We start from the raw sequence: 19,298 nt of genomic DNA, 5'->3' as shown, positions 1-19,298 counted from the left end.
TCCAAAATTCATGGGCAAAGCCAGAGTGGATCGATAGTCATCAGGTAGATCTATCTCTATCTTTTCTCTGTCTGCCTCTAATCTCCTCTTCATCACTTTTTCCCTGTTGACTTAGGAGCTCAACCCACACAAACAAGTCAGAGAAGATATTTGAAATGCTTACATAGATATGTTATCATGGCCAAGCCAGAAAATTGTTGTTTTTTAACAGAGATATCACAAAATATTTTAAAAAATAGATCAGCACATCTCTGCAGTCGGTACATTTATAGAATATCAAACGCACATTTGGTGGACTCAGAAGAGGATTTAGTTCAGTCAAATATCATCTGAGGGCATTTTTCACCAGTCTTGGTCAGAATAAGAGAGTGTTTTCATCTGCAGGTGAATAAATATGTTCAAGGTCAGTTTTTGTGCCTTTCACAAACCCTCCACACACCACGTTTTGACTTGGCAATGTTCACTAACTTTACACTGTAAAAGTCCTCAGTCGTTTAGGTTTTCTGTAAAATTTGCTTAAAAGCTCTGACTCACCTTAATGCTGAAAGTGAGACCAAAATCATTTTCAGAATTCACACCTCATGGTCTTTTTTTTAAAACTCACTGATAAATGGATCCGTTCAAAATTTTATGTAGAACCCTAGTTCTATCTGAATTAACACATCCTCACATTTTGATACTGCGTGAGTATCACATGTTTCACTGTAGATAAGGATTTGTTTATGCCATCACTGGCAAGCTATGAGCATGTTTTCACTTGTATTTTTGAGAATATTTCTGATGATCTTCAAGTCTTTTGAGATTGAAAAACCTCTATCAGAATCTAATCTGGACTCTAGCTGGGACATTCCAAAACAGTAATGTTGTTTTCAGTCAGAAGAAACATGCAGGTAAAAATAGGTTCAACTGTAAAATTGGGCTACAACGTTCAATTAGAAAAAAAAGTCTCTCTACTTTCTTAGGCAAATTCGTCACTAATTCACCGTTCTCATTGTTATTTTCATTTGTATGGAATGGTCCGCTGTATACTTTCAAATCTTATATGTTTTAGTTGGCATGTTTTTGTTTCGTTTGATTATTATTGCTTACATTATTCGAAATTCATGCCAATTTGAGCTAAAATTTTAGAATTTCTGTTACCACTCTGTCCCCTTCAATGTCAACTCGTTCTTTTTGTTTGGTGTCGCCATTCGCATAGTTTATTTCCTTATGCTATGTTTCTAGGAGAAGATTCCCGCCGTTTCTGTCTAGCAGAATACCGCGGGCTTAACTGTCACTGATGGTCTCTTGTCCCGAGTCATCAATTTTCGACACTGAACACTTGCTCAACTAGTGGTTCTGGAATTCCCGACGGCACCTGAACGCCTAATCTTGCCAGGGGCGGGTAGGCGCAAACTGGGCAGCATGGCGGACGATGGATTCAGTTGGAGCGGACTAGTTGGCACAAACGGCGGGCAAGGGGCGGCGGACTGGTTAGACACGCTCGGCTTGGGCGGAATGTTGCTGAATATCAGCATTTTGGTACTGGTAGTGGCGGTTTGTGTAGTAGTGTACCGGCGGTGGGGCAGACGGCTCGTATCCGACGGGGCCGAGGACGGCGAGGCCCCGATGCTTACCAAGATGAGGAGACGGGACTTCACTTTGGAGCAGCTGCAGGAGTACGACGGTGTCCAGAACCCCCGCATCCTCATGGCCGTGAACATGAAAGTTTTTGACGTGACCAGCGGCAGAAAGTTTTACGGAAAAGGTGAAGGGCTTGCGGACATTGGCTCTAAAACAGCGGAATTGGTTGACACGTTGCCGCCTGTAGTGAGGCTTTCTGGACCAAAAATTGGGCGCAAACCGCTCTAGCTTAGCTCCTTGGCTTTGTGTGTTTTGAATGGGATCATAGCCGTTAGCTTGGTAGCGTAGCTTTTGAGTTCGTGACTTGTAACAATAACAACTCCCCCCAAGTTTGCATGTACTGTCAGTTAAGCTGTGACATTTTACAGTGGCAGTTATATGTTAGGACCTGAATGTTAGTAGTAATAATTTATTATGCTAATGTTAGCCAGCTAGCCTGTTGACATGCTTGTAGATACGGTGCAGCTAGGCTGTGTAGTCAGTCTCCCCGCTTGGTATAGTGACTAAAACTATACATATTGAACATTAATGTTTATCAGACCGGATGAGGGGTAGATTTATATAGGAAAGGTTGAATTTAGCTCCTCTGTACAAAGTGAAGTAAAAATGTGATTTGGTTGGTTGTTAATGCTAAAGAGGCCAGTTTGTTGTGCTACACATCAGTTCAGATTACTCTGAAGTAGTAGTCCTGATTTGCAAGTTTAGAATCTCAATTTACCTGTAGGCTGCTCCGAAATCTTCATATTCATTCCATATGAAACGAGAGACAAGTTTTGATTTTTGAATCAAAACTTCCAAGAATGACAGGCCATAGAAAACAGTTTTTGATTTGTTTTTATTTTTTCCTGTTGTGAAAACTCAAAAGAGTGAAAGAAAAGGGTTGAAGTGTGTTGAAATAACCTTAAACAAAGTTTAGTTTGAAAACTAATACAAGTCAAAGCTGGACATAATTATTCTACAGTAGTGACAGACTGTAAAATGGACTTTTTGATTTCTGAAAGCTTTATTCAGTTTGTGGAAACAGGGCTGAATTTGATGAGTTTACAGTAATCTAGTTCAAGTTTAACCATTCAATGTGATTTAGATTTTGATCTACATCAGATCAATCATAGTACAAAGTCTTTAAATTCAGTAGCATATCCGTTTAGGCAAGTGGCAAAATGAATACCGAGTACATTGTCATCTTGTTGGGTCTGTATTGAACCGTCCAGATACGATTCTAGCAGTTTCTTATGTTAGTTTGCTTGTTAGTCCAGCAGACCTGAATAACTAAAGCACAGAAAAACTTAAAGGGCCGGAGCGTCTCCCTGTGACAGTCAGGTGATGTTTGTGGAAGATGATAAAAGTTTCAGCAATGACTTGCAAGAAAAACATCTAATCACAAGCAATATGTATTTGCTACTTTTCAAATGGCAAGATTTCTCAGTTTACTTGCATACAAAAGTCCTGGTTTGAATGTTTGTTGTTGCAGCTTGTGCGTCTTTATCACAGCTCTCCTTTCAGAGCTGTGTTTACAGATGGGCTTTTCGGGGTGTGGTGAGCCACTCCCACCTCCACCCATCTGGCTGCGGTGGGTGCAGGACTGGTTGGAGACTTGCCCTGCAGCTTTGAAACAGTCAGAAATTTAAAGTTGACCTCAAATTCTTCTCGCTAGTCATTGCAGTATGAGGAAAAAAAAAAAAAACTATGATGTATATTCACAGAGTTCTCTGTAGCACTGACAGGATTAACCCTCAAAGGTGTGCATCGGATTTTTTTTTTTAAAGTGATGTTCTTTTATGAAGGTTTTGCATTTTCTTGATTATCAGTGTATAACATGGGCTAAAACACCACAGGGCAGATACTGTATGTTTATGTCAGAATTTGACATACTTGTCATATTCTGACATATTTAACAGTTCTGCAATAAGCATTCACTTTAGTGGAAGTTTCTAAGTGAATATTCTTATTACATTGTTTTTATTAGTATACATTTCATCCACCCCTCAATTTGATTTTTATAGAATAATGGGAGTAAGAAGTGGTAATATTAGCTCGTTGTTAGCCTGCTGCTCTATGGCCATACAGCTGTTTTAAAATATTGTGTAAAGTTGAATTTTTTTAGCTTTACATTATGTTATAATGTCATTTCTTAATCAAAAACATACCTGGAGTGTTGCTTTGATTCTTTCATTTATGTTTGAGAAATCCTTTAATTTCCATGGCGACCATTCAGCTGTGCAAAACACCTGGTTGGACCTAGCTCCACCTTAAAGACACAGCTCCTCCTCAGAGCTGCAGTTCCCACGCTTCAGAGTTTCAGCCTCACAGAGCAGCCCTCCCCCTCTCAGTTCCTTCAGACTAGCCAGCAGCAATTAGCAAACACCTGGTGGACCTACACATCTGTTGAGCTCATTATATGAACTACTTCTCAGTGCAACCCTGGTAGAAACATTGTTAAAGGGTTAATAGAGGAGCCATGTTGTGATGACTTTTTGAAGGTGGATTTTCAGAAAGAGAAAGAGTTTCTTAAAGAGACAGATATGATAATATGACCAGAAATTTATAAAGATCACACACACGTTTATTTTGAATTAATGGCTGAATTGTTCAGTCATGGTTCTGCCTCTTTTTCTAAGTTAACTTCTCCTTTTGGCATCTGAAAAGGTGAACAGTTTTCAGTGCTATTCAACACTGAAGAGCACTGAAAACTGTTGAGTGTCACTTTGTGGTTTTTACTCCTTTAGTTTCCACACCACACAAACAGCTTTAAGCAAGAAACAGGTGTATGAAATGCAGCACATACACACCCACACGGGTGAGGGTAGTGAACGAGTGTTTAACACACCAGGGTTATTTCCTCCTGTGTTTGTTTTCTAGACAGCTTTAAATTTAACTTTAATTGAATCTATTAATGTTTAACTGGGTCTAAATAAAATGACAAAGTGATCATTAAAAATGCAACAGATATTTACAAATTAAATTAATACAGCAAAATTCACAAACTCTGCTTTGAAAAACTATTATTGAATAGATACGAGTGATTTCATAAGAAATTAAACTACATGTGGTATAATAAAATTAAGTCTGTTGTAGCAACATAGGTAAGATTTTAGTGGAAAATGTTTTTTTTTCCCTTTCTTTTTTTTTTTTTTTGCAAAATCTGTGATTAGGTCTGTTACAATAATAAATTGGTAATTATTGCAATATATGGTAATGTTGTTTTGAGGCCATTTTCAAGTAATATATCAATAACGCCATAATAATGCGAGTCTAACTTCTCAAAGACTGATAAATGTTAATTTTGTAAAGAACACTGCACTCTGGGACTGGAAGATAAATATCCAAAATAAAACTCGACAAAAAAGAAACAAAATCTACTTGGAAACAAAACCATGAATAAAATATATTAGTCTTTGTGAGCAAAATTGCCCTTCAAAAAATATCAATCATCAGAATGGAAATCGAGCTCATTGTAACTTATCATGCTTTTCTTTTTTTGGGCAGCAGCATTAGCTCTGACAGCTCAGTTATACTTAGGATATTAGAGGGCATAATCTTCCTGAAATTGTCCATTTTAACTTATTAAATAATAAGCATGCAGTGTTCTTCACAGTGGCCGTTGTGTTTCGGTTCCTGCAGACGGCCCTTATGGTATCTTCGCCGGCCGAGACGCTTCGAGGGGCCTGGCCACCTTCTGCTCAGAGAAGGAGGCCCTGAGGGATGAGTACGACGACCTGTCAGACCTCACCGCCGTACAGATGGAGAGCGTGAGGGAGTGGGAGATGCAGTTCCGGGGTACGTTCACGTGGACGTTGAGGAAGTATTGGATTGGTGACCCGAGCAATGGGTAGAAATATCTCCTTCTCAACAACGTCCATTTTGTTCAGAGTCCAAACGTCTCCTGATTTCCACTGCATAAGCCTGAAAGGGTTTGAAACGGAAACCTTTATTTCCGTTTTGTGTGTCACTTATTTATTGTAATAAATAATACATTTTCTATCTGTTGCGGATAGAAAAAATAAGGTACATTTCTGNCCAAAAAAATTTGCTGGAAAAAAAATGCAAATTTCTGAGTTTGAAAAAGTTCAAAATTCAGATATGTTCAGAGTTTGACAAGTGGAAAATGTAAAACTTTTGAAACACAGAAAATTTCCAAAAGTCTAAACTGTTTGACTTTTCAAACTGAGAAATGTTTTTCTGTAAAATGTTAGTGTTTTGTTTTTTGAAACTATTGAGGTAAATCTTGAAATTTACATTTCTTAATTTTTCCAAGCAAATTTTCAAGTTTTTCTAGAAATTTACTTACTAAGTACTTAAAATAAAGACAGTTCTTTTTTTTATGTACAATAGCCCTAATGTCCATCAGTCATGAGCCACAGACTACAGTTCACTGAAATCTACGTTTAACCACTAGAGACCTGGATTCTCACATTTCCTCAATTTTGAATTTGATGTATTAGTGGCTAATTTTAGACTGAAGCCTTTAGTAGTAATGTGAGGTTGGTGTGTGTTTAAATGACAGGTGTGTGGTTACAGTTTAAAACTGACTCAAGCAGCTACAGGTTGGTGTCATCACAGAATAATGTTTAATGCAGGTAGACGTTTGAACTTTTTAAGTTGCTGCTTCGACATCCTGTTGAGAGTCAAGCAAGCTTTTATTTATTTAGGAAGAAGTGAAAACTCTAAACTTGGCTCCTTTGGTTGAAAATATTCAACCCAATCGTTTGACTTCCTAAAGATTTGCCTTGAAAAAGCCCCAGTGGCGTTCAGTCGGTAATCGTCTCTGCTGGTGCTTTCAGAAAAATACGACTACGTCGGGAGGTTGCTGAAGCCTGGAGAGGAGCCGTCGGAGTACACGGACGAGGAGGACATCAAGGACCACCTGAAGCACGACTGAGCAGTCCCCATCCCATGTACCAAAGCCAGAAGCCCCCAAACAGCTGTAACTGACCGCCCCGGACCACCAGACCCCCTCTACGCATCGTCCCGGCCCCCGTCCATCCACCGGTCACTGCTCTCTCTAGTCCCTGTCTGTGTACTGAAACTCTGAATCCGTCTGGTGCTGCAGCTGTTTTGGAAGGGGAAGGAGTAAAGTCTCGACAACCAGACCTCCTCTCTCTCTCTCTTTCTCTCTCTCATTCTCTCTCACCCGCGTCATCCTACGAAGATGAGCGCCAACAGAAAGCCTTTGAGGAGCTTTTGCTTTATTCTTCGTGTTTTTTTTTGTTGTTTTTTTTTTTTTGTTTTGTTTTTTTAAATTAGACAGCTGAGACGTCTCTGGGGGGCCGTTAGACGTTAGTCCGAAACCGGCTCGTTTGGAGGTTAGTCGGGAATTGTCTGGTCTGGGATAATCAGTGGAGCGGGGCGGGGGGAGGAAACGCCTCTCTCTCTATCTTTTAATCTTTGGTTCAGCCACATAGCAAACGAAACCGCTTCAGCTTTGAGAGAAGCTCATCAATCAATCACACAACTCAATTTCTGTTCAGACCATCTTCCTGCCTGGATGAGAGGGCAGATCTGTGGCCTAACCAAGAGCAGTCTGGCAGGCTTTGCGTTTATCTGTTGTGTTTGTAGTGTATTCACTACTAGTTTTCTTCGTTTGTCACCATGTGATTGTATTTGTTAAGTAGCATATAGAGGGGACAGTGTTCCAGCAGCATTATTGTTTTGTTTTTCTTTTCATATTTCATTGCAGGGGCGGGGGTCAAAGGTCTTCGCTACACGAAGCTTGTTTTAAATCTCATCAGATGGACTAAATCACTGATTTGGGAGGGGGGCTAAAGGGAAGGTGATAAGGCAGTCCTAATCAATTGACAAATTGTTTACATGCCTCACAAGCCAGCTGCAAGTCTGTAGATTTCCCCTGAAAATGGTCCAAGTATTAATCGTGCCTTATTTTGTTTGTTGCGTCAGCGCCGACGGGTCTAAGAAGGTAAGCGGAAGGATGGAAGTGTCCGTTTTTTTTCCCCTTAGACTCAGTCCAACCCCCCCTCAGACATTAAAGGCATTTGTTGCGTCAGTCGTCCGTGCAGAGACTGTAATATTTCCCCACTTCTCAAACTTTGTACATAGACCCAATAAATTACTCAGTGTTACTGCCATATTTATGTAGTGGATGAACTCCATATACATATAATGCTATGTCGTATTGGCCAAAAACCCCCCATTTACTTTTTTTTTTTTTCTGTAGTTCATTTTGAATGTGGGTGAATTTTTTTCCAAAAATAAATCAAGTGATTCTAAAGGTGTTGCAAAAATGCTGCAGGATTGGACCGGGAGCTGTTCTTGCGAGTTTTGTTCGTAGACATTGCTTATCCTGTAAATATATCGTATCGTTTATTAAAAGCATGTGCAACATCAAAGTCAGCTATGCCGAGGTTTCACCACATGTATTTAAATGTCAGGCGCGTGTGCGAGTGTGTGTGTGTGTGTTTGTGTTCGTGTGAAAGAAGCAGGAAGCGATTTGTTCATGCATAATAAATCAATTTGGTTAATAATGGAAAATTTTTGCTCCTTATTTGCTTTGTAAGAGGGTTACTTGGGGAGGATGTGTCCGCGTCCTTAAAAGGTTTTAAATTCAATAGGGGAAAGAAAAAAAAAAGTAAGTTAGCCTTAAATGCGTTAATCACAGCCTCACGTGTCTTAACTTTTATGGTGACAGGACTATTTTGTGTCGAATATTCTATGTAGTTAATTTTTCTCGCGGGGCATTTCTGTCAGGTGAAGGTTTGGGTCGCGTGCATCTTCATTGCGTTATGTGACTCAAGGTGCTAACTAGCTCCTTTGCTAGCTAGCTAGCTTTTTTGCATCTATCGTGGGTAAATATTTTTATCACCAGTTGTCTGGACAACGTTGCTATTTGTTCATTTCTGCTGCCTACCCATATGATGCTACTTTCATTCTGTGGCAAAACACCTGGCATTGCTATTTTATAAAATATAGCCTTTTCTTTTGTACTTTTCTGCATGATGCAGGTCTGAAATTTGATTTATAATGGCTTAAATTAATTTTAAACCACCTACAGAAACCCTTTTAGGGATGAAAATATTTTAGTAGCCGTACCATCTGGTGTACACTCAGTAGATAAACTTTTTAAACTTTGTAGATGATATCATGTTTTAGGAGAAATTTTAAAAGATAAATTTGAAATAAAAACAGAAAGGGAAATAGAGATGGTTTAAATTACCTTGGTTAAAATGACAATATTCAGGTAAATAATGAATTACTTGTTCAATAATTTGAAGAATGATTAGGGGCAGGGCTCCAGTTAATGTTCTCTTTAAAGTAAAACTCTTTAATTTCTATTTTTAGGTTTTAAAATAAAGAAAAAGGTAAAAACCTTTGCAAAAAGAGGACGAAAATATTTTATTCTATGGGAAGAATTTGAAGATGCATGCACAGAATATAGCGAAGGGAAAAAAATCCACTAGTTTTCAATAGAATGACAAGAAAAAACAGATCTAAATAAATACATTCTGCATGTCTTTTTTCTCTTACTACCCTTCTGTCTTTCAAGCTACTGTTGAATGAAGGCTACTAGTGCCATAAAAATGATTTTTATTTTTTTTTAAAGAGTTGGGAGTCACTGGTGGGGCTGGATCAGACAAAGCATTCCCAGCAAAAAAAAACTTTATGTGAAAAAATATTTAATAAATGTGATTATTTTTTACCCTAAAATAAAAAAAGCTGATTAAACAATCACTGAAGCACTGATGAACCTTTGACCTCATTTCCAGTAAACCAGTGGGTGGTAGAGCTGGACAGGTTGCTGATAATTCAGGCAGAAAGACTAATAATGAAAAAAATATTCATCATGTCTGAGGCTCAACTGAGAGGTTCCAAAAGAAATAAAAAAAAAGCACGTTGCATCAGTATGTATTAGTATATCTGAAAAAAAATTATATTTGTAAAAGTGCAATATTTCTTGCCAGTCATCTTAGAAAGCATCACAGAGTTTAATTCCTTATTTTGATGATCATGGCTTACAGATAATGAAAGCCCTAAATTCAGAGTCAAAAAATTAGAATACAGAAATCATCAATGGAAAGTCACAGTGTGTAATTAGAAATAATAATTAGAAACTTAACTCAAAACCTGCAAAGGTTTCCTGACCCTTTAAACGGTCTCTCACTATGGGTCAGTCGGCTACATGATCAAGAGGAAGACTGCAGATTGGATGGATTTCATTGACACCCTTCACAAGGAGGGAGAGCTGCAAAAGGTCATTGCTGAAGAAGCTGGTTCACAGAGTTCTGCATCCAAGCATATTAACAGAAAATTGAGTGGAAAGAAGATGTGTGATTGGAAAAGGTACACCAGCACCTGGTCTAATGTGATATTTTAGTTCACTGACACACAGAATTTGAGGTTTTCTTGTACCCACAAGCCATTATTGTTAAAATTGCTAAAAAAAAAATGGCTTCTTGTCTAGAGCGACATGCTTAAAATGTAGCTCTTAGATTAAATTAGGAAAGAAACTAAATTCATACGTTTCTAATAACAAAAGTAGTATATCAAGACAGTTGTTATACTGGGTATAGGTTAATGACACCTGATATTTTCTATTTGACTTGTCTTTTTTTATTGCAAATACAGGAGACAAGTTCATTTGTCTAGTAAACATTTAATTTAAATACACAAATAAAGCCAAATGAGCTGGGTAACATTACAATTCATACGCTACTAAAAAAACAAACTTTTATGAAGTTCTGCTCAGATAAAGTGGGGCATGTAGATTAAGTTGTATTCTCCACATTTGAGTGTAGAAACTATGAAGTGATGATCAAAGTATTTTAATGTGTAAATAATATCAGCAGCATGTAAATAATATGACAAAGACTATCAGGATATTACCAGTTCTAACTTTTTAATAATTTCTGTCACATATCACAGTGGCTGCCTGCAAAAATATTGACGATTCTTATTATGGCCATATTCTGTTCTATTGTTGCCAATTAGATTGTTGGAGAAACTAACCTGCAGAGTGTTGAACATTAGTAAACATCGGCATATGATGTTTAAGGTAGCCAGCATTTCAAGTCAAGGTGTCTGTCCTTTCTTTACACTTGAGCACCTTCAAGATAGCCTTGCTATTAATTAGTAACATAAGACGCTAACTTCTGTTTCCGTTTGGCTGCTTAGGATGGCAAATTTGGTTTTCAGCAGAAAAAATTACATCTATAAGGATTTAAATTCTTCAAAAACTAAACTACAACATAGGAAAGCCAGATCATGATAGTTATGATCCTGTTATGTGAAGTAACTTGCGCCACAATAAACAGCCATTAACTGGAAGACGTGTTGCTTGGTCTCCTATTCTGAATGTTTCACAAATTGGAAATATATGTAAGTCTATTTGTTTTAGTCTCAGTTATCCATCATTAAACACTTAATATTAATTGGAAAGTTATATTAGTTATTTAGCTATTGCATTGGGCTGCTTCTCAACAACGGTTTTACAACCTATTAGGAATGCACCAATATGAAAATTTGGACAGATAACCGATATTTGCCAATGTCATACAGATTACATATGTTTTTTTACACTGTCTAACAGCTCTGTTCCTAACAGTAAAATTATTGCTCAAAAACAAAAGGAGATAAAGATAAAAGATGCAGAGATGTTTGGCTTGCTCTACAGACCAAGAGTTCTCCGCAGACAACAGGAGCGAGTGGAGCGCCGATTATCCATCATTCTACTCCAACCACATCGTGGGTCTTTTAGGCAAAATCGTCGCCATCTGGTTGCCATGGTACTTTCAACAGAGCCAGAAGCAAAAGATGATTTTCCTGCACAAGTTGAGCCAAATTCTGAATAGTCTCAACGACAGAATCTTTCTAAGCTTTCACCTAATCCTACAACTCGTAGAGGAGGATTGTGAAACCAAATAGATTGAATTTGTAACTAAAGAAATGATAATAATGAGTGTAAGTATAATACTCAAAGTTTAAGGAAAATATTAAATATTCACACTTCTATTGTCAATGTTTTTTTTAATTAGAAAAAAAGACTGTAGAAAAAGACTATATTTATTATCATACTGGAAAAAAAGAGAAAATTACTAGGTGTTTCCAAAAATTGTTTCTGACTTTTTAAAAGCATCAGCAACATTTTTATTTTTTGTCAGGGTAGATGGTATATTTCTAAAAATTGTGAATATTCAATATTTGTATCTGTTTGCAGTTTAAATTTGAATTTATTTGTGTGTAAATATGGTTATTTTTTTAATTATTTGGCTCTTTGGGGATTCCATACACTGATTCGTCCTTTCTCAACAAAAAAAGTAGTTCTGAGAGGTCATAGCTTAATCACCAACCACAGCTCCACAGCGCCCTCCCCTCTGCTCCGGTTAAACCCGGCACTGCACTGACTATGGGAGTCCGTGTTCGACTTCTAACCAAAGCACGTCGACCATCACCGCTTTATAAAGCCAACGCGGCTTTCTGGGTAACTTTCAGCAGGCTCCGGAGCAGGAATGACTCTCCTCCATCTCTAATTATTTACTCGCCACCTGTTTCCTCCCGGCTGCTGCACCAGCTCCGACATCTTGCCCGTTTTCAGCCAAACTACGGGACTTGATTATTATTCTATGACAACAGCGGCTACAATTTTCCCCTCAAAATAACGTCAGCTTGGGAAATTTTTTTTTGGTAAGTTATAAATAATAATGATTAGTGTGGTTTGTTTTGTGCATATATGTGTGTGTGTGTGTGTGTGTTTTGTTTTTTGTTTCTCTTGCTTCCCCCGGGATAGACAGACAGTCTTTGTGTGTCTCTCCTTCATTAGGGCAGCAATGGCAGAACATCTCTCTCAAAGTGAACTGGACTACCCATTCAAACTTCTGGAGTATTTCAACGGCTTCAGGGTGTCAAAGGTAAAATCACAGCGTGATGGGTAAACACGTCACCGTTCGATGTGCTGCAATCAGAGCACTCAGACATTTTCAGACACTTTATTTACAATGCATGATATTTTACGTTTTTATTCCACTGGGCAAATATTAACATAAAGAACCTTAAAGTTAAATTAAAATAGATCATGCATATGCCACCTGAGGCTGGTAAAGGTTCCAGCATCTTCAGAGAAACATTCTGTAAGATTGGACTAAACAGCCATTCAGTGAGGAAGAAATCATAAAAACTTAAAAAAATTAAAAAAAAAACATTGGAGAGAAAAAAAGGGAAACATTAGCCAGGATCAGTGGCAGTTTCTGATACAGGCAACATGGGCAACTGCCCAGGGCAGCATCTGGGCTGGAGGGGGGGGGGGGAGCTGCATCCTTTTTGGAGGGATGCTGTAACTTCCTCTGGACAGGATGTTAAAGTTTGTGCGCAATTGAGTCTACTGACTGATCAATGACCCTAACCACTACCAGATTAGTTATAAACAGACTTAAGGTCAACAAAGTCAACGGGTTGTAGTGTCCAGCTCAATCGTTTGACCTCAGTCTAATAGAAGACTTGTGGTTAGAGCTAAAAAGGTGCGTTTAGTTTAGTTTATTTAGGGTCCGTTTAGGATTTAGCTGCAGGAATGCTGCCGCTGTTCTTACACAGTTTTTAGAAGTTCAACAGGGAAAAAAAATGGCAACAATAAAAAAATGACAACATGGCAGAATATATGTAATTTTAGGCTAAACTATAGTGTCATTTAATCAGTTCACAACCAGGAACTTGCATTGTTTACAGCTTACTAAAGTCATTGTTTTATCTGTAGTTTCACATCGTTACTATAGTTAAATATAACACCAGTTGGCTTTAAATTCCAGAGTTGCGCACCATGGAACAGTTCTTTTTTGTGCGAGTTCTAACTTTTTGGCAAAATGCATCCCATTTTTGTAGCATGCTTTGTCAAATGTAAATGTGTCTTTCGGCTAAACAATACAGGGTTTCCCCCAGAAAACTTGCTACGCCTAGTGGTAGGGGGCGCTGTTGGGCAGTCCACCAGCAGCCCACCATGTTTTTGTGGTGGGCTGCTGTGAAAAAATGTAAAAAGTGACAATAATTTGGAGGAAATATTATGTAGAAATGACAGCATGTGAGGCTAACAGGCAGGCGCAGGGACGGCACAATTGATGCACCCCCCACCCTGAGCACCCAGTTCACTGCTTCAGCTACAAACCTAGCTTAATTTGTCCTTACTGTCACTGTTATTGATGTATAAAAAAACCCTCTATTTAAAATAAACAAACAACACTTAGCCTGGTGGGGTGTGGGGGGAAGTAAAGCCTGGTTACCCTCCAGGCTGATAACACACAAACAGAAACTCTGATTTATATTTAGAAATAATATCGCAGATATTCTTTTATGAACAATATTTCTGAAAAACACAAGTAGTGAGTATTTTTAATCCATCTTTAATGGAAAGTCATCGGTTATTTTTCCCTCTACCCATTTCAGTAATGATATTGCTGATTTGTTTAAACCATAGTTTCTCATCTGTGGCACTGCCTAGGAGTTTTACTTTTATTGGATGATTTATTTATTTTTTTTTATCTGATATTTTTGATCTACTTTGCTGTGTGACTCAGTTCCACCAGGTCTGGAAACTACTGTTTAAAAAAACATGAACAAAGACTGAATCTGAAGGATGCTATAAATAAACATCCATCTAACAATAAAACCCTCATCACTTTTTCGGTATGGAGTGTTTTCGGTAACCGTAACTGGCTGAGAGGAAAGGTAAATACTTGGTTGTATTCCTGAACATGAAGCAACAAAAAGGTGATGTGAACTCTACGTCTGTGACTCAGATGATATTCTCAGCCTGTGAGCTCGGCGTCTTCGACCTCCTGCTGAAGTCCCAGGACGCCCTGAGTGCTCAACACGTGGCGCAGGAACTGGGCACCAGCATGGACGGGATGGAGCGGCTGCTGGACGCCCTGGTGGGCATCGAGATCCTGGAGGTGGAGACGGCCCAAGGGACGGGTGAGGAACGGGAAGACCTCCAATAACCGACAACTTAATTTTAATGTCACTATTATTATATTTAAAATAGACAGTCATTTGCGTAATCGTTTCAAAGTCACTGATAATAATTTGATGCCGATATTTAAAACATGACATATTTTTTTTATTATAATAAGTAATATTATAACTTTATTCTGGTAATATTATGTCCTCATTTTCATTTTATTATAACTTTATTCTGGTTAATACTATGTTTCTTATTTCTTCTAATATTATGGTTTCATTCTCAAAGTGAAAAACAAAATTTTAGCCTGCTGTAAACATGCTGAGCTTTAGCTTGACTCTCCGTCTGAGTTCGGTTCTGTTCAGCAGCAGGTCTGGAACTTTCCGTGTGACTTTGTGTGTTAACCCAGCTCTGTACAGCAGCACAGACGTAGCTAACCTTTACCTGGCCAAAGGCAGCGCCAAATCTCTTCACGACATGATCATCTACCGCTCCCAGACCGTCTACCCGCTGTGGAACAACCTGGTGGACGCCATCAGGTCAGTGGGCCGCTGCTGCGTCACATAAGCATCTGTGAGAGCAGGAGAAGGGAAAACCAGGCAAAAGCATTCCTGTCACATGCAGTTTCATGCATTTTGTCTTGGCTCAGCCACAAACTTTATTCTGTTTTATTGGGATGTTAGATAAATGAAATGAAAGGAAATCTACAAATAAAAATCTGAAAAGTGTTGCGCATGATACATTAAAATGAGCTCGATCATTTTCTTTACAGAGACATCATAATCCATTGTAATTATAGATTTGTTTGTGTGTGTTTTATATTTATTTTATTTATTGATTTTCTTTTTTTTTTTTTTTTTTTTGCTTTTGTTCGTTATTTTGGGTGTTTAAAATATCTTCCAGCTCCAGTGCTAAGTGGTGTTTGTTTTTTTTTTAATTATTACAAAACTTTAATTTTTTGCTCTTTGAAAGGATGACATTACAATACTATGGCATTATCAAAATATTACTTGAAAGTGGTCTCAAATTAACAATATTATTGCTTATCGTAATAATTGAAAGGAAAATATATCGTCTAGTAAAATTTGTTATCAGGACAAATTGGTTATTTAATAAAACAGAAATCTAGGGCAACTAATTTCATGGATAACATGATAAAACAGAATCAAAAACCAAAAACACTCATGTATACAATAACCTCCTTAACAGCTAATCTATTTTATACATTTGTATCCAATGTTTAGTGCTAAATCTACTTGACAATACATTTTACTTAGTTGCAAAAAGCAAATTGAATAGAGCCCACACTTGTTGACTCCTGACCCCCACTGGGTTCCAAACCTTTATTTTGGGAAGAATTTGGTTTAAATTAAAGCATGTGGTTGTGGAGTGACAAAATGTGAAAAAGTTCATGGGGTGTGAATACTTTTGTGAGCCAGGGAGAATGAAACACATTCAAGCTTCATGTTCTGCAGGGAGGGGAGGAACCAGTACGAAAAGACCTTCGGTCTTCCATCTGGCCACTTTTTCCAAGCTATTTACAGGTTGGTGCTCATCTGATTGCTTAAAATGCTTCACTGGTTTACCAGTTACCAGTTTGTTGGTAACTATAGAATGACTCCCTCCCAGGTCTGAGGAGGAGATGCTGAAATTCATGGGGATCATGAGCTGTCACTGGGTTCTGGACGGACACGACGTTGTGACGGCGTTCGACCTCTCTCGCTTCCAGAAGGTCGTTGATCTGGGAGGTGAGGACCCACAGCCGTCCACTCTCACCGCCTGCTGCATTGTAGGTGGCTGTAAAAATCTGTGCTGTGTCTTCAAAAACTCCCAGGTTGCACTGGTGCTCTGGCCAATGAAATGGCGAGAGCGTATCCCGCCTCGTCCGTCACCGTGTTTGACCTGCCGCAGGTGGTGGAAGCGGCTCAGAAACATTTCAAACAGGAGGACAGTGGCGTTACATTTCAATCAGGTAAAGCAGATTATTGATCATTATTGACCCTTTAACACTCTCTGGGTTGAAGTGTTCAATTTTATTTTTATTTTTTTATCTACTATATACATATATATATTTTTTAACATAGCATATAATATCTCAACATAAGCAATACTTTTAAATAAAAGTTTCCTGAGACATGAATATGAATGTGTGGTAGACAAAAACATCTTGGAAGCTAAATAATATTTAAAATAGTACTTTATAAAATGGATTTTGAAATTGAGAAAGACAGCTAAAGTGAACCCCACACTAATCCAAAAACCAGTTTAGAAAATCCTAGATCCACCCTTGCTAGCTAGCTGAAAGTTATCTAGCTAGCTAGAATGGATTTTCCATCCTAAGCTAAACAAAACTTAGCTAGCTAGCTAACTTGTGCTTATTTTAATGGCAAATATATGCTTTACTGTACTGCTGTGTCACAGCACAAGAAAACCGTCACAGTTTTTAACTCAAGACTAAATAAACCTTAATAATTGTATTACAGAAACTCAACTTATTACTCTTACCTGGGGAAGCTATTCTAGAAGATGTGGTCTCCATCTTCTTCCCTTCTTTTTCTCTTTTTTTCTTAAGGCTGGAAAAAACACCTAAGTGACACAAACTAGCAGAAAATATGTGAAAAAAATATGCAACACATACAATGTGTTACAATGTTAACATGTTCTGGATGGTTTTTATAGTATGTCCAGTCAGAAATATTTGGTGACAAAATACATTTTGTGTAACTGTACAAGACATACTAAAGTAAAGAAGGAAGAAAAGAGAAAAGCAGAACTAATAATCTGCTTTGATTTGTTCCCTTCTCTGCATGCAGGAGATTTCTTCAGCGATGAAATTCCTGGTGCAGACTTGTATGTGTTGGCCAGAGTCATTCATGACTGGCCTGAAGAGAAGTGCCTGGCGCTGCTGAAGAAGGTCTATGAGACTTGTAAGCCAGGTGAGTTCCCCCGTAACCAAGGGCATCCCCATACATTGGCTGGCCGATAAATCGTCTGATTTTCTTAATTTTGGGAGATCGGTCAATATTTAACACTGCTGCACATGTGTGGGTAACAATGTTGCCAATTTAGAGACTTTAGTGCTATATTTTGCAACTTTTGAGTTTAAAAAAAATTTATATCTGCTTGAATCGGAGTCGGCAGATGAGGACTTTAAAACATTGATGGTCGGCCAGAAAACTACAATCGGTTCACAGTACCAATAACACGAGTTACATAAGTCTGGTGTCATTTAAATAGAACAGTTGTGGTCAGCTCAGTGCGATTTGTCGTCCTCCCACCAGGTGGGGGCGTCCTGCTGGTGGAGGCGCTGCTGTTTGAAAACAGACGAGGGCCCATCATGGCGCAGATCTTCTCCCTCAACATGCTGGTGCAGACGCAGGGCAGGGAGCGCACCCCGTCCGAATACACTCACATGCTCAACAAGTCGGGCTTCTGCAACGTCCAAGTCTGCCGGACCGGGAAGTCCTACGATGCCATCTTGGCCGTCAGATGAGCACGGAAGCACTCCGCGTGTCCCGACAGGGAAATGATGAGAGCACTGATTTAAAATCTTGATTTAAAAATAATGAGATGTTTTGTTGGGGGTTAGGAGACACAAACGTAAAACTTGAACCTTTGTCAAAAGAAATCTTGTTCACTCAGCTCTTGTATTTGGGTCATAGTTCAACCTTCTCACATTCTGTGATCCACTTCCTGTTCACTGTGATGCTGCCTGGCTCCTTCTTAATCTGCACATTAATCAAGTTCCTCATATAGTCGATTGTTTGTTCAGAAAATAATTTCCGATTATTCATCACTGTGACACTGTTTACCAACCTCTTGGTGGTGCATTTCTGGTTCTACTCAGCTGTTTGGTCCCTTTATCCTGGTGCTGCTTTGTAAAACGTGGTGCAAATCCTTATATGACTGAACAAACTTACCTACGTTTAAAGACTGTCTAGTGGCTCGGCTTCAAAATAGCTGCAGATGGGTGTTCATGTTGAATAGAAGGCAATAAAACGTTTCAGGAGTGGAGATGAATTCTGTTTGTGTATCAGTGGTTCGAGTCTGTATTAGAAAAGTCAACAGATGGGTCACAAATATCATCCTTTCTACATCAGCATATTGTGCTCCAAGACTGTTTCTGTGTCCTCCAGTTGCTCCTCTAGAAATGAAAGAAAGCTGTGATAGACATTGTAAATTTCCCTTTATAATTTTGGTTTAATTAAAAAGAAAAGTGTTAACAATCCTGTGGTGACTGTCTCTATGTATTCTGTCTTAGTTTTCTATATTATGGTACTCAAAAACATTGTTTTATTTTCAATTTCTTCATAGTTTAGTAATTTGTATGCTTATAATTTCGTCTAATTATTTGAATCAGTAATGGATCTCATTTCACAGTTTATAGCTGTCGTATGAAGTTTCTGTTGTGAACTTAGTAAATTATTGCCTGTTTTGCCAGTTCATCTTTAACAGTAACGTATTAGTTCAGTTCAGCCAGCTTGAAATAAACCAGTTCATGTTCATAGTTCAGCATGAAAACATTTGGAGTTAACATGAATTACTTCTAGTTCTGGAAATGAGCTGAAAATCTTCAATCAAGTGAACTAAATCATGTGAACTGTTCTGTTATTCTGGCTATACATATGACATTGTGAGAGGTTCTTGTGTTTTTGATTTGTGGTCTCTCCCTTTAATTGAGATGCTTGCCATATAAGGATAGATCTGTGTTACACAAAAAATAAGTGTCATACACACACATATGAAAGAATAATGCTCAAATTAAATGTATCCACACTACATC

At 38.3% G+C, this 19,298-nt stretch overlaps 2 protein-coding genes across 2 annotated transcripts; both read left to right on the top strand.

The window, feature by feature from the left end:
* The first annotated feature begins 1,179 nt into the window (after positions 1–1,179).
* On the top strand, positions 1,180–8,109 carry LOC106952480 (membrane-associated progesterone receptor component 2-like). The gene is made up of 3 exons (XM_015040626.1): positions 1,180–1,747; positions 5,245–5,400; positions 6,405–8,109. The coding sequence occupies exons 1-3, from the start codon at positions 1,405–1,407 to the stop codon at positions 6,500–6,502; spliced, it is 597 nt and encodes a 198-aa protein (XP_014896112.1). The 5' UTR covers positions 1,180–1,404; the 3' UTR covers positions 6,503–8,109.
* Positions 8,110–11,806: 3,697 nt separating this feature from the next.
* Positions 11,807–18,740, top strand: asmt2 (acetylserotonin O-methyltransferase 2). Its single transcript, XM_015040625.1, has 9 exons — positions 11,807–12,255; positions 12,392–12,479; positions 14,355–14,529; positions 14,925–15,054; positions 15,991–16,059; positions 16,145–16,263; positions 16,350–16,487; positions 17,329–17,451; positions 17,797–18,740. Exons 2-9 carry the CDS (start codon positions 12,399–12,401, stop codon positions 18,006–18,008), a joined length of 1,047 nt encoding a protein of 348 aa, XP_014896111.1. The 5' UTR covers positions 11,807–12,255; positions 12,392–12,398; the 3' UTR covers positions 18,009–18,740.
* Positions 18,741–19,298: the final 558 nt, after the last annotated feature.

Source organism: Poecilia latipinna, unplaced genomic scaffold (genome assembly GCF_001443285.1).
Source record: "Poecilia latipinna isolate Pla-1442-1.1 unplaced genomic scaffold, P_latipinna-1.0 Scaffold519, whole genome shotgun sequence".
Classification (NCBI taxonomy): Eukaryota; Metazoa; Chordata; class Actinopteri; order Cyprinodontiformes; family Poeciliidae; genus Poecilia; species Poecilia latipinna.
The sequence above is the reverse complement of the archived record's forward strand: the minus strand, read 5'-3'. Positions and strand labels throughout refer to the sequence as shown.